The sequence below is a fragment of the Cygnus olor genome, chromosome 20 (assembly GCF_009769625.2).
Source record: "Cygnus olor isolate bCygOlo1 chromosome 20, bCygOlo1.pri.v2, whole genome shotgun sequence".
NCBI lineage: Eukaryota > Metazoa > Chordata > Aves > Anseriformes > Anatidae > Cygnus > Cygnus olor.
This window is the reverse complement of record NC_049188.1, coordinates 366,015-378,329: the sequence shown is the minus strand read 5'-3', so window position 1 is coordinate 378,329 and position 12,315 is coordinate 366,015. Positions and strand designations below refer to the sequence as shown.

The window sequence follows — 12,315 nt, the reverse complement described above, 5'->3', positions numbered from 1 at the left end:
TGGAGGAGGAAGCCACCTGCCCTCACCTGAAGGGCCAGCTGAAGCGGTATTTGATCAACTTGCTGAGGATTTCCTCACACTTCTGCAACTCAAGGCTTTGGCGACGTGTCGTCTTCCTTGTTTGAAGGACCTGCCCACACAAAGGAGGGATGCTGTTAAAAGGAGGGGAACCACCATGGGCTGTAGTATTCATTTAACAGTTTCTAGGCCAAAGAAGCTGGTTCTTAGCAGACCTTTTCTTTTCAATTCTCTTGCTTACAAGCCAGTGTCTCTCGGGGTGGGGATATGCAGTACTGCTGCAGAAAAACAGCTCAGCTCTTTCAGATGCAGACATCTTCTACAATAATCGAGAGGCAAACTGCTCTGCTGCAGGACCTTTCATGGTAACAGCCAAGACACATGGTGGCAGCTTGAGTTACAGAATGGGAGCCCCATCCATAAGCTCTGATGGGAATAGCTTAACTCACAGGCTGCCTGTATTTTCTCCTGGCGCAGCAAGCTTTTTCAAGATAGGTTTAAAAACAACAGGGTCAAAGGAAGCAGCCAAATAATATGGACAGCAAATGGAGAGTGTAAATTCCCTCTCTGAGCCCCTGGTGGACAGCATGTGAGAGGCAGAGGGGGAAGGCACTTGTGCTGCTGTACTGAGGGCCAATTCCAGAGCCTACTCTGCCATTTTAAATACCAAAGAGCAGCTGATACCTCAAGTGCTGCTGTCCGGTACAGAGGCAGAACACAAGGTCAGCTATTTGCCCACAAATCTGTAGGTCAGCCACCAGCACAGGGACATCTCCTCAGCTCTGACCGTACACAGCTCATGAGGCGTTGCTCTGCTTAGTGTACATCAGAAGGCTCCACAACACAGGGAGCCATTCCTGAGAAAGCTTTGGTCTCTTTCCAGGACAAACAGTAAGTGAAAGAGCCCTAGTCAGAGTTCCTGACCCAGCTGTTCCAGTAACATTTTTCCCACTTGAACATCTCTCTAAGCAGGCTGTGGCAGTCCATGCTGGGCTTGCTGGTTTGGTTGCCCTCCAGTCTGTAACAAACACCAGCTAAAAAGATGCTGCAGATCAGCGCAACCAGCCCACCCACACCCAGCACAAGAAGCTGTGAGCCCAAAGAGCACAATCAAGACCACTCGAGAGGAGTGACAGGATACAGCCGCAGCAGATCTGCTCAGCAGACAGACGGCAGAAGCTAGTGACGTGGCCCACGGGGCTAGAGTATCCTCACATATCCCCTGTGGTGCATCCCTCCTCAGGACAAACAGGACAGTATGCGGCAGCTCCACCCCAACTAGCATGCACGCACAAGATTGCTCAGGAGCAGAAGGTTTTATTCTTCAAATGTCAAGTGAAACCTAAGCCAGCCAAATTATGTCCTGGAGGTTGGGGAGTGACCATACAGACAACAACTGCCAGAAAATGGCCAAGGCCGGGGAGTGAGGGTCCTACATTGCTGGCATTCTCTGAACATGCAGGACCTCCTTCAGTCCCCCCATCTCTCTGTAGAGACATATGGATACTATTTAAAACCCTTTAACAAGCTGCAGGCTGCCTGCTAATCAAGGAGGGACAATGTGTGGAAGCGGCTGGGGAAAGATGTCTGGCATATCTCTGCTCTGTTTGCACCGGGCCCTTAAGGATATGCCTTCTTTGTTAACCCGCCTCCAGCCCAGCACGGGTTACACAATACAATTCAGGGTATTTCTTCGGGAAGGGGAGGGGAAGAAGTGTGACACCTGTTTCATTTATAACTCATGATGTGAGCAGCCCCCAGGGAGCAATTTGGCTCTTACCAGCTCATCAATGTCTGCGCCGTTGACAGGTGCAGCCCGCTGCTGGGGTCCCCTGGCAGGGTGCAGCGACTGCTTCTTCCTTTGGTGCCTTCCCTGCCTTGAGGAGTACATGGCTGTGCTCTGCTTGCCCCGGGCGGCCTTTCTGGGTCTCACTGAAACACATAAGCCATGGGCTTAGAGGAACGGGTTAACCTGGAAGCAGAGATCACAAGCCTTTTCCCCAGACATACACACCAGGTGTAACTCATAGCACAGAGGAACTACTGAACCCATGGATGAGGGGAATGGCCCAGCTTCTCATCACCATCCTCATCCAGCACATGCCCGTGTCAGCTGTGCTCAATACCCCTCTTCAGATGAAGCATGCACTTCCTGTCCAAAAACAGGCCAATGCTGTCTGGCAACAATCTTCTAACTAAGGGTGGTCACACATACCAGCCCACAGTCCTCTGCTTCTGAGGGACATCTGGGGGCTTCCAGCTACTCTGCCACAGGTATGGCTTTGCTTGCTTCCTGCGTGTTGTAATAGAAAGACCCTCTGCCTGCAGAATTAAGTGCCGAAACCCTAACACATCAAGACTTGAGGGAGGGTGGGAGAAGTAATGCAAGGATAGGCAGTTGTTTTAAATATGAGAAGTAATGCAAGGATAGGCAGTTGTTTTAAATATAACTGCAACATCTTTTTCTGAAAGCACCGGGTACAGAAACCTGCACAACTGCTCTGGTTTCCTGCTGCCCCCTTGCTCCTCAGCCATTTGTGGATGGGTTCTTTTCCAAACATTTATGAGTGGCCCACACAGTGGGATAAGCCAGTTGCTAAGCCCCCCTGGAAAGCGAACTGTGTGCAGAGGGAGTGTCAAGTTACTGCAGCAGGGAGCTGCTCCACGTGCTGCAAGAGGGAAACAATGGGATTTTATTCCCCAAGACCAGGGCTGCTGCATTATGTCCCACAGTAATGTTCCTGCTCGTTTGTTAAGTCTCCCTGTCAGAGCCTTACAATGATGGAAATGCAAGCGTGCTGTTCAACTCCCTTGTCTTAAGTTTCTCTCATGACCCCTGTGTATCAGGAGAATATGCTGGTTTTCATCCCCAGCCAAGCTCCGTCCACCTGGTCACAAGTGCTTGAGCAAGCTGCATGCAGCATGCTGTAGCACTTTATCTGCAGCCTCTAATCCAGCCCTGTCCAATAAATCATCTTGCCAGGCTCCCACCGCAGGATAAGTGTGCGTCAGGGCAGTGGGATGTCTGCCTGCTGTCACTCCTGCTTGTGTGTCAAGCAGGAGGCACGTGTTAGATGTCTGACAATCCAACATTCTAAGTTATATCCCTCAGGATAAACGCCACATGGATTAATGGGACTTCTCTATTAAAACAAAAGTTTTCCACAGTGACCTTTCCATGTCAATGCTCTTTAAAACCAGGAGTTGCATTTAGTGCTTTATTTTTAGTGACTGTAACTCTTCCGCTATTGTTTGGAAACCTTGGCTTTGCTCCTGACTTGGACACGCAACATGGACTGAACACGCTCCAAGTGTGGACACAGATACACCACAGAACAACAAGCAGCATACATAGCTAGGGTATCAGTGAACATCCCTGAAACTAGAATGAAGCAGGGGAATCAAGACTGATAGACACAGATGGAAACCCTTGAAAGAACACGGGATAAGCCTTTGGGTCCCAGTCTCTGAATTTCACCATCTGCCCTAGTTAAGACAGTCTGAAGCTAATTTTATGTTAGTCAAGGACATTTTGACTGAAAGCAAATGCCGGCAGTACACCATTCCAACACTGAGCTTTTCAGCGTACCAAGTTGCCCAAATGAGACAGAGTCAAACTCCCTTAAAAACAAAGTGGATACACTCACTAATAAGTGGTAAGTGATCACACTGTACACTGGAATAGAGAAGTAGTCACTGAGGAGTCTAGAAAATGCTATTTTATTCCTTTCAGCTGCCCAGGAACGAGCTAGCATGCATCCTGAGTGGCCTCTGTATGCAACTAACAGGTGCTGGCAGTTCAGGCCACACTACACCTTCAATACCGTGCCTTCCCAGTGGAATGGATAGATGAAGTACTGGTCTTACTACTTGAAAAGGGCACCATGCCACCAGAAATCCTGCATTTAAGAGGTTACAACCTGGTGGAAAAGGAAGAAGTAAGGAGAGGGAGCTGTGGTTAAAACTTCAGGAGAATCTACTAACAGTGTTCAGTTTAGCAAAAAGCTCTCTAGGCACAGACCATCAGTACCAGTAACAGAAAATGCCATTTAACCCTTCCCTGCTGCAGCCTCTGCTGACTGCCAGGCACTGTATTATTAGCAGTGTTCCCAGGGGAGCAACCAACAGTGAGCAAGAGCTCACTACAGTTTAAATCTCTGTAAGTGCTGTCTTTGTACAAAGGGAAGAGAGCTACTTCCAGCTCCCCGGGTAACATACAACACAACCACAGCCTTCCTTGTGAGATCTCTCAATTTTCCAAGAACCTGTTCTGTATGAGGAGGAGTACACATCTGAAATTGGATTAATTTTTTGGACACTGAAGGCAGAGTCTTAACATTTTCTGTTACTTTCCTGCATGGTCAAAGCCTTACGTTTCAGTCCAGCAACTTCATAATCTTCTTCCTCTTCTTCTTCTTCCTCAGCATCTTGTTCATCAGAAGCTTCCTCACCTTCTTCACTTTCATCTTCATCAGAATCCTCTGCGTAGTTCCTAGAGCAAAGCAAGTAACACATATTTGTTGTACCAGAACCTGGTGTGAGAAGCCCTGGGCCTTCTGTACTGTTTGTTCACACACAGACTTGCTGACCAACTCAATGTGTAAAATAAAACTCCATACTCAAACCGAAGCAATCTACTGTATTTCCTAGAGTATCAAGCTGTAGCTACAGCTAAAAGGGCACTTCCCAGACTACAATCTGAACATCTGGGTTGACAATTCCCAGCAGATGAACCTGTGCGTTCCTTCCCCCATCCCCCATCCCAGGCACCTTGACCACTTTATCAAGTATTTTTGATACTGACTGCTATGCACTTACTTCTTCCTGAGAGGAAGTGCTGCTGTTTTACACAGGTCTGCCTGCAGGCCTGGCCTAAGGAATTTCAGATTTTGTATTTTGTTCCTGCTGGAATATTTCCGCATCATCACCTTCCATTGTCATGCTACTTGTATGTGCACTATAGGAAACAGACCTTGACTAGTGCTATTCATAGCTAAGCTTATTACTGAGCAGATCATCAGTTCAGGCTTCTCATGTGCTGATGTTAAAAGCCACAAAGACTCTGCCCAGGAGTTCCAATTTTCTGCAAGTGTTTGTTAAAGCATTTAAACCATAACAAAAAGTAGCATGCATAGGCAGAAGGGGACAAAGGCAAAGCTATTGTGGGAGTCTCAGTCCTCTGGAGAAAGAGGATCTTGAGCAGTAAACGGAATAAGAATTAGCTCCCACAGGAGCAAAAGCAGGGCAAAAGTCTTTGCAGGCCAGCATTTTTTTCCTGCCTCAGCTAGGAATAGCAGAAAGCAGATAAGACAGGTGTTGCTCCACCTGATGGCTGTCATCCAGGAGCCAAGCAGCTTGCAGGTGACTCCACCACATCAAAGTAACTATGATCTCAGGCTAAAACAGCTGCATTAAGGCCCTGTAATTTTTGTACTAGTCTGATGAACTCTTAAATGGTGCCCAGGGAGCTAAGTAATACTTTCAAAGCTGTGCACCACCTGCACACTACAAGCTAGTACTCCTCTTACTGTGTTGCCACTTTGTAAGGAAGAATCAGTTGACTGCTTATGCATCAGGTGTCATTTGATAGCCTCATCTTGCTGACAAGCATATAGGTGCAGCACAGAGTCACAATTAGCTTACTTTGTAAGCAAAAAAATACATTTTGCATACCATTAACTTTCAGCCTGCAATTCACAAAACAATTCAACCCCTTGCTGTCAGCGGGCAACTACTCAATTCTGCTGCACAGAACAATTTTGATTCCTCCTCAAATCATGTTCTCTCTGAAGTCAATAAGGGCTCTTGCCTTAAGGTGCCAATGTTCATCAGGTCCAGAAAACTGACAAGGTGGCATTTCAGAGTCTGATTTTTAAGTCACCCAGTAGGGTTTGAGCTGCAGCCTGGAATAATGTCTACTTTAATTAGACAAGGCCACAAGAGTAACTTAGCTCAGGGGACTACAGAGCTGTAGCACTACCAACTACACTCCCACGTAAAAGCAACCCAACAAGTTGCTCAGTCAAACAAAGCAACAGTCTTTATTGAGTAGAATCTTGGTTCATGTTTTGTGCACGCTTCCACTGCCACATTGAAGTTACTTATTAAAATGACTGAAGTTGTCATGGGTCAGTACAACACAGGCGTGCTAAAGTTACAGCCTGAAAAAATCGCTTTTCTATCGTTTCAGTGCTATTGAATTAACTTGACTATTTCGATCCTTTTAAAGAGGCTGTTAAAGGCTTTTCGTGTTATTTTGTGAAAGCATGGCTAGAACTCTGCATCAGTGATAGCAGGAAGGAAAGGAGCGCCACTTACCTGCCCCGTGAACCGCGCCTGGCAGTGGAAGGCTGACAAGCTGGGCACTGCCATTCACCATCTGGTATCTCATAGAGTGCCGGTCTCAGACAGAACAGGTGGAAGGCTTTGTTACACTCATCGCACAGGATCAGCTTGTCATCCTCACCTAGGAGAGCGTAACTTACTTGTAACCGAGTGTCACAGCCTTGCTCAACCTGTGATGCAGAAACTGCCACAGGGCTAGAGATCAGAAAGCAAGAGAAAGACACAAAATGCCCTCTGATGACAGGGACCCTTCCTCTCAGTTTCCACACTGCAGTGGAAACAAGCAGCATTTGAATTAAATACAACAATGTAAAGTCCCTCAACTCAAATGAAATCTTTGCAGGGCAAAGGCAAAGGCAGAAACCTGCCAAATACGCTCCACCCAGACTAAATCCCAAACCAAACACAGGGAAAGAATTATGCTGCAGAGATGCCCAAGAGCCTAGCAAGAAGCTAGGAACGTAACCATTCTTATTCTAGCCTCAATCTGATCAACTTGCACAGCATCTTCTTTCTACTTAAGGCAGCAAGCCCACAGGGAAAAAAAAAAGTGTATGCAGCAGAACTAGTTTCTCTGTGCTTCTCAGTGATGCAGGGAAACAGGAACATAGTCCTGAGGCAGTTATTTCATTTACTGAGAAAAAAAATAAAAATAATAATAATGCAGAGAGCTTGACAGCATGTCTCTAACATCCCGGTTTTCAAGCTCTGTGAAACTCTAGTCTGTTAGTCTCAGGTAAGCCCCCCCTTACATCTGCCTAGACTCCCCTTCTCAGCAGCAGACAGGACAGTTTACGCATTGGTTTGGAAGAGGCTCCATAGTGAAGAAGGACATTCCACCAATTCATCTCTCATTTCTTCAGAGATGGACAGCATAGCTTTTTGGTAAACAGAAGTGGCCTACCATTCCCCCAGGGGTCTGTCTGCTGCTACTGTTTCAGCAAATACAGAATGACACAAAAAGCACACGATGAGGCAGAAGGTGCTACCAAGCTCTTTTCTCCAAGCTTCCATCCAAAAGGAGGTTATGGCAGAACAATCACTAGTACTCCTCTACTGGTGACACCCTCCCTAGCTTTCCCCTCCACCTGCAGGACTCCAAAGCCCTTCATCATGTCAGGCACACAGAGAAGATGGTCTCTTGTCACCTGTTCGGGTACTTCCTCAGCCTTACCAGAGCAGCAGCCAAAGGCAGATAGATTCATTTCTCTGCTCTCGCACAAGAAACATTTTGCTTCTTCTAGCTTAGGAAGCAGTTCTACTTCCACTCTAGCCTCAAACTAGCATCATTCCACTTCTCTCTCCTATTGAGTTACAAAACACATTAATCTTCCTAACCTCTTCTTGCTTGTTCCTTCTGTAAGAGATAGGAATAACTGACAAGGCTCAGAGACCCACAGACCATTCCAACTCAAAAATTAAACAGGGAAATGGACAGTGGCACAAAAGTTCCCAGAAGTATTTGTAGATGACTTGTGTCCAAGTAACGTAAATATTCAGGGAATAGCAGCTCTGCAATGTTCTGCAAGACTTTTTACTGGTTTCGTAAGAATGGTTTATTGGAGTCAGGGTCAAATGCTTCTGTGAGATCAATGCTTCTGTGCAAATCCTCATTTTTAAAACTCAGAATACAGCCAAAGCAAGTGACAACAACATGGGCATGTTGCCTAAGCAGGGCATGGAGAGGTGTCAGCGTCCGACTGTTACGCAGGCGGGGGGCAGGAATGCATACCTTTTTTGCGACACACTTTGCATCTGGCATTCTCTGCCGACATATCCCACTTGATACAGGCATCCAGCATCCCGAGCAGCACATGCATACGGGAGAAGGTCTGGGCCTCACGGATTGCTGTCTTCCACTTCTCCATGGCTGAAGCAACCTGCAGACAGACCTAACAACTTACAACGAAGCACACAGACACACCTCACTACAGTCTGAAGATGTTTTTAATATCCTTTATCTGGGGCCCTTAATAACCAAAACTCAACTTTATGTTTCTTTCCTTCTCTATAGCCTCTGCAGTCCTATTTGTGGTTCATCCATAATCAGCCTTACTGGATTAGACAATTTGTTCATAGTAGTACAGCCCTTCTGCAGTTTATGGCCAAGATGAAACAACCTATGTGAACTGCACCAAATTCTTATTCTGAAAGTCTAACCCAAATAATCAGCAAGCTAAGAAATTAAAAAGCAGAAATCTAGCACTGTAAAATGTGGGATGAAAGTCAGTAGACGGCAGCACCACTTGAGCGTGGTGGATTGGAGCAGCCTGTACTGCCCTCCAGTGGGTACTGCAGAGAGGCTCGAGCCCATCAGCAAGATCCACCGCTTGGTCCTCTGAGCTGCTCAGCTGGGAAAGCAGACTGTGATAGAAACTACTACCAGATTTGACAGCCCCAAATATGAAAACAGCACCTTTCCTGAGACAAGATGACCTCAGCACAAGTGAAATCCCATAACTAGCTGCAAGCGAGGATGAGAGCGTTAAATCTGAGATTTACACCTAGTCTGCACGTAGCAAGCTTCATATGAAACCTCAAACTCAGCTCTGACGGTTTAGAAAAAAAAACACTACAGTGGATCGGAAATGCACCAGAACAGAGAAGTAATCCAGAGCCACTGCATGTTCAACTCAAATATTAATCCTCTGCTTTTTAACAATGAGGTGATGGCCTAGACATGACAGGGACATAATAGGACTCAAGTTAGTGTTCTAACACAGGAGAATGAAAAAACAAACACTGAAGTGTCAGATGGGAAAAACTAAACTCTGCAGCTGACAGCAATTTGGGAGCCAAACAAAACCCAGGAATTTTGCAGAGTTGCACATTCTCCTCCCACTGAATTTGAGGAAGCACAGTGTATATTAGATGTTTGGAAAAACAAACTGATCTAATAAGCCAACATCCTTGCTGCCATTGCTAGTGTAGAACCTGGAGCCCAAGACATTCAAGACAAACGGAAACCTCCATAGCCTGCTGTGGCCGATTACACAGTGCTGTGCTATTTCTTTGCAGAACATTGTTGAGGTGCTTCACATACTGTGTAATTGATTTTCCAAGTAACTGTTCCATGGGTTTTGCTCTTAACATACTGGGTAACTGCTGGGCCAAGATAAATCTGCAAAAGCTGTTGGCACGTTTTGCTTAGATTTCTCTCCCCAAGCCTATGGAATTTAACAGATTTTCAGCCTTGCTTCCCAAGCATCATGAGACTCAGGCATTTTAGCAGTACCATTATCAAGGGAGTTCAAATTGCCAAGTAGGCAAAACAGGAGACTGAAACAAGTTACTTAAATAACCTCTCAGCTGGAAGGGAGTGTTCTAGCACAGAAAACAAAAGCAAAACAAAACAAACGACAACAACAAACTACCAGAGGCAGCCTCAGTCACATTTCAACTTGAGAGTGACAGAAAATGTCTACTTTGGTAAAGCTAGGAAGCCTCTCATCTGGTATCCTAAGACAGTAAGAGAGAAATCCCTCTGAACAGCTGACACCACAAATGCTTGGTTGTGAAGCTGCTCTGAGATCGTCTGCTATCAGGGCCTGGTGCACTCCAGTGATACAGGTGAAAAGTGCCCGCTCCTTTGTGAACATTCCCAACCAGCAAGCGGCAGGGGTGGATAACCCACCCATGTTCTCATTATGCTTAGGCAGTTGTACTCATGACACACTGCAACAGTTCCCTTTGCTAATTCCCTGTCCTGTTGTAGGGCAGTGCAGAGTGCTACCACCTCCTGACGTGGGAACATTTGCACAGACTTGGAGGCAAAAGATAGATTTTTCAGAAACTGCCATAAGCCAGGTCTACATTGCAATCTTTTACCACTCAGCAGTGGTGCTCTCTAGCTACGTAGCCGAGCCAGCAGGAACCCTTAGTATAGACAATTATGTCAGCAAAGGGGTGCCTGTTAAGCCATAACTTGCTTCTCACAGGGAAAATGAGACAGAACGATGCCACAAGACTGCAATTTCTCTGGTGTAGTCAGCAAGCACACCAAGGTTTTTCCAGTACAGCCATACTATATTTTATCCACTGTGTACTCTCAGTGCAATTCTGGCTCTAAAAGACTTCAGAATTATTGTCCTGTACAGGAGATTTGTTTTTAAAAGCCTACCAGTCAGGCTTCTTCAACAGATAACTGCCTCTAAGATCTGGGCTGCTCTTTTAAGGTCATGTATAACGGTTTTCTGCAATGGCAAAACGAAAGCTTATTCCATATAATCTGAGGTAAGGAAACAAACAAACAAGCTGAACATTCCCTGTGCAACCATAATTGTCTAGGAAACTCTGAGCCAGTTAAAGAAGTCACTGCACTACGTAAATGTTCCAGAGACATCAGCGCAACAGAAAAGCCAGTGCTCCAGAGGGGGATCTGCAACACCACACACTTGGGCTGGCAATACTGAAATCTATGCCATGCTGCTATAAGGCTGAGTTGTATAACAAAGTATGCAGCCACATTAGACAAACTGGGTAACACTAGAAAAAGTAGTAAGTTATTTTGAATTTAAGTCCTGCAATATTCAGAAATCCTACTGTTCTAGCTGGTTTTCAGATGAAGAAATTGCTAATCAGTATGTTTCAGTCATACAGAGCATTTTGTCTAACCAGGCTACTGTAGCTAGAAATTATGAAATTGCTAAAGTGAAGCAAATTCCAGAGACCTGGCCTTGCTACAAAGAATGATGCTCTGCAACCACATCATCAAGTAAGAGAGCAAATTTCTAAGGTAGAATGGAGAAACTAATCAAACACTCATGATTAAAACGGACCAATTTCCTGACAAATAAGAACTCAGGTTTGAAGTCTAACATAGCTTTAGTATTAGAAGGGAAGTGACAAGGGCTACTCAATACAGAACTCACATGGCTGAATTACTATCCGTTTAGATATTGTGGTAAATCTGATGTTACCCTTGAAGTACACCCTACACATATAACCCTTACAGTTACAGCTGTTAAGACACCTGAGAGTAAAACACAATATGGTGTTGCTGTAGATAAAGGAAATGTCAAGATCCAGATCCTTTCTGTCCCAGAGATTACTGATTTTTATAGCTCTGTATCCTGCTGAGGGCTTTGAGGACAGGGTAGCCTCCCATACTCATTATATTAAGGACCTGAAAATTCAACAAAGTTAATAAAATTTGAATACTTCAGTACAGCTGAAGAATGTGAAAATTTCTAGTGCCTATTCAAACATCCTGCTAACATGGCAATGCCACAACATAACAAAGACATAGTGTTCAAACAAGGGTTCAGCGTATGCTGACAAGAGCTTTTAAAACAGAAATGAAAAGAACAACCAACACTAGTCAAGCACTCATCATTTAATTTCAACCTGCTGTTGTTTTTAACCTGCTGTTCCAGTTCTGGTCTTGCCTACTTCTGCTTACGTCTAAGTATCCCCAACACTAGTATCCCTCATAGGATGAAATACTGGTACAGCTCATCTGCCTGAAGGACCCTACCAAAGCCTCTGCGGTTCCCCTCCATGCCTTCTCAGCTTTGATTTGGGAGGCTATGCCTGTACCCCCACAATACCACTTCTCTCATGCAGGCAACATAAAGCTCTTTCACCCAGATGTCCACACAAGTTGCGTGTAGCCCCAGTTTGGCATCTTCTGCGGGTGTCTCTATACATAACAAGACTTGTGCATCTTCTTGCGTAACACTGATATGTACCCAAACCTAACTCCCTCGCAGTCACCAAAATCTCAGCATGTTGCTCTTCCTTTTCATGGAAGAAAGGCGTTAAGCCGCCATCAGTCCTCTCTAATGGATACAACTCCTGCTAAGTTCTCTAAAAATGCTTTGTAATATGCTTTTATTCAAGTATCCAGTTTTTGTGAGGAACTCCCCCCAAGAAGTCAAATACTTGACCCATTTCCTGTTCATAGAGAGAACATTAACTGCAGTTACACAGTATGATTTTTACTTTGGTTAA

General features: G+C 45.3%; 1 protein-coding gene across 1 annotated transcript in view; it reads right to left on the bottom strand.

Annotated features, from left to right (window-relative positions):
* Positions 1 to 12,315, bottom strand: part of BAZ1B (bromodomain adjacent to zinc finger domain 1B) — a 52,759-nt gene that overhangs the window by 2,817 nt on the left and 37,627 nt on the right. The window contains exons 14-18 of the mRNA XM_040532195.1: positions 8,096 to 8,243; positions 6,337 to 6,484; positions 4,392 to 4,510; positions 1,799 to 1,950; positions 27 to 130 (exon numbers count right to left, since the gene is read on the bottom strand). Of these exons, the coding sequence (XP_040388129.1) occupies positions 27 to 130; positions 1,799 to 1,950; positions 4,392 to 4,510; positions 6,337 to 6,484; positions 8,096 to 8,243 (671 nt within the window). The remainder of the gene's footprint in view (positions 1 to 26; positions 131 to 1,798; positions 1,951 to 4,391; positions 4,511 to 6,336; positions 6,485 to 8,095; positions 8,244 to 12,315) is intronic.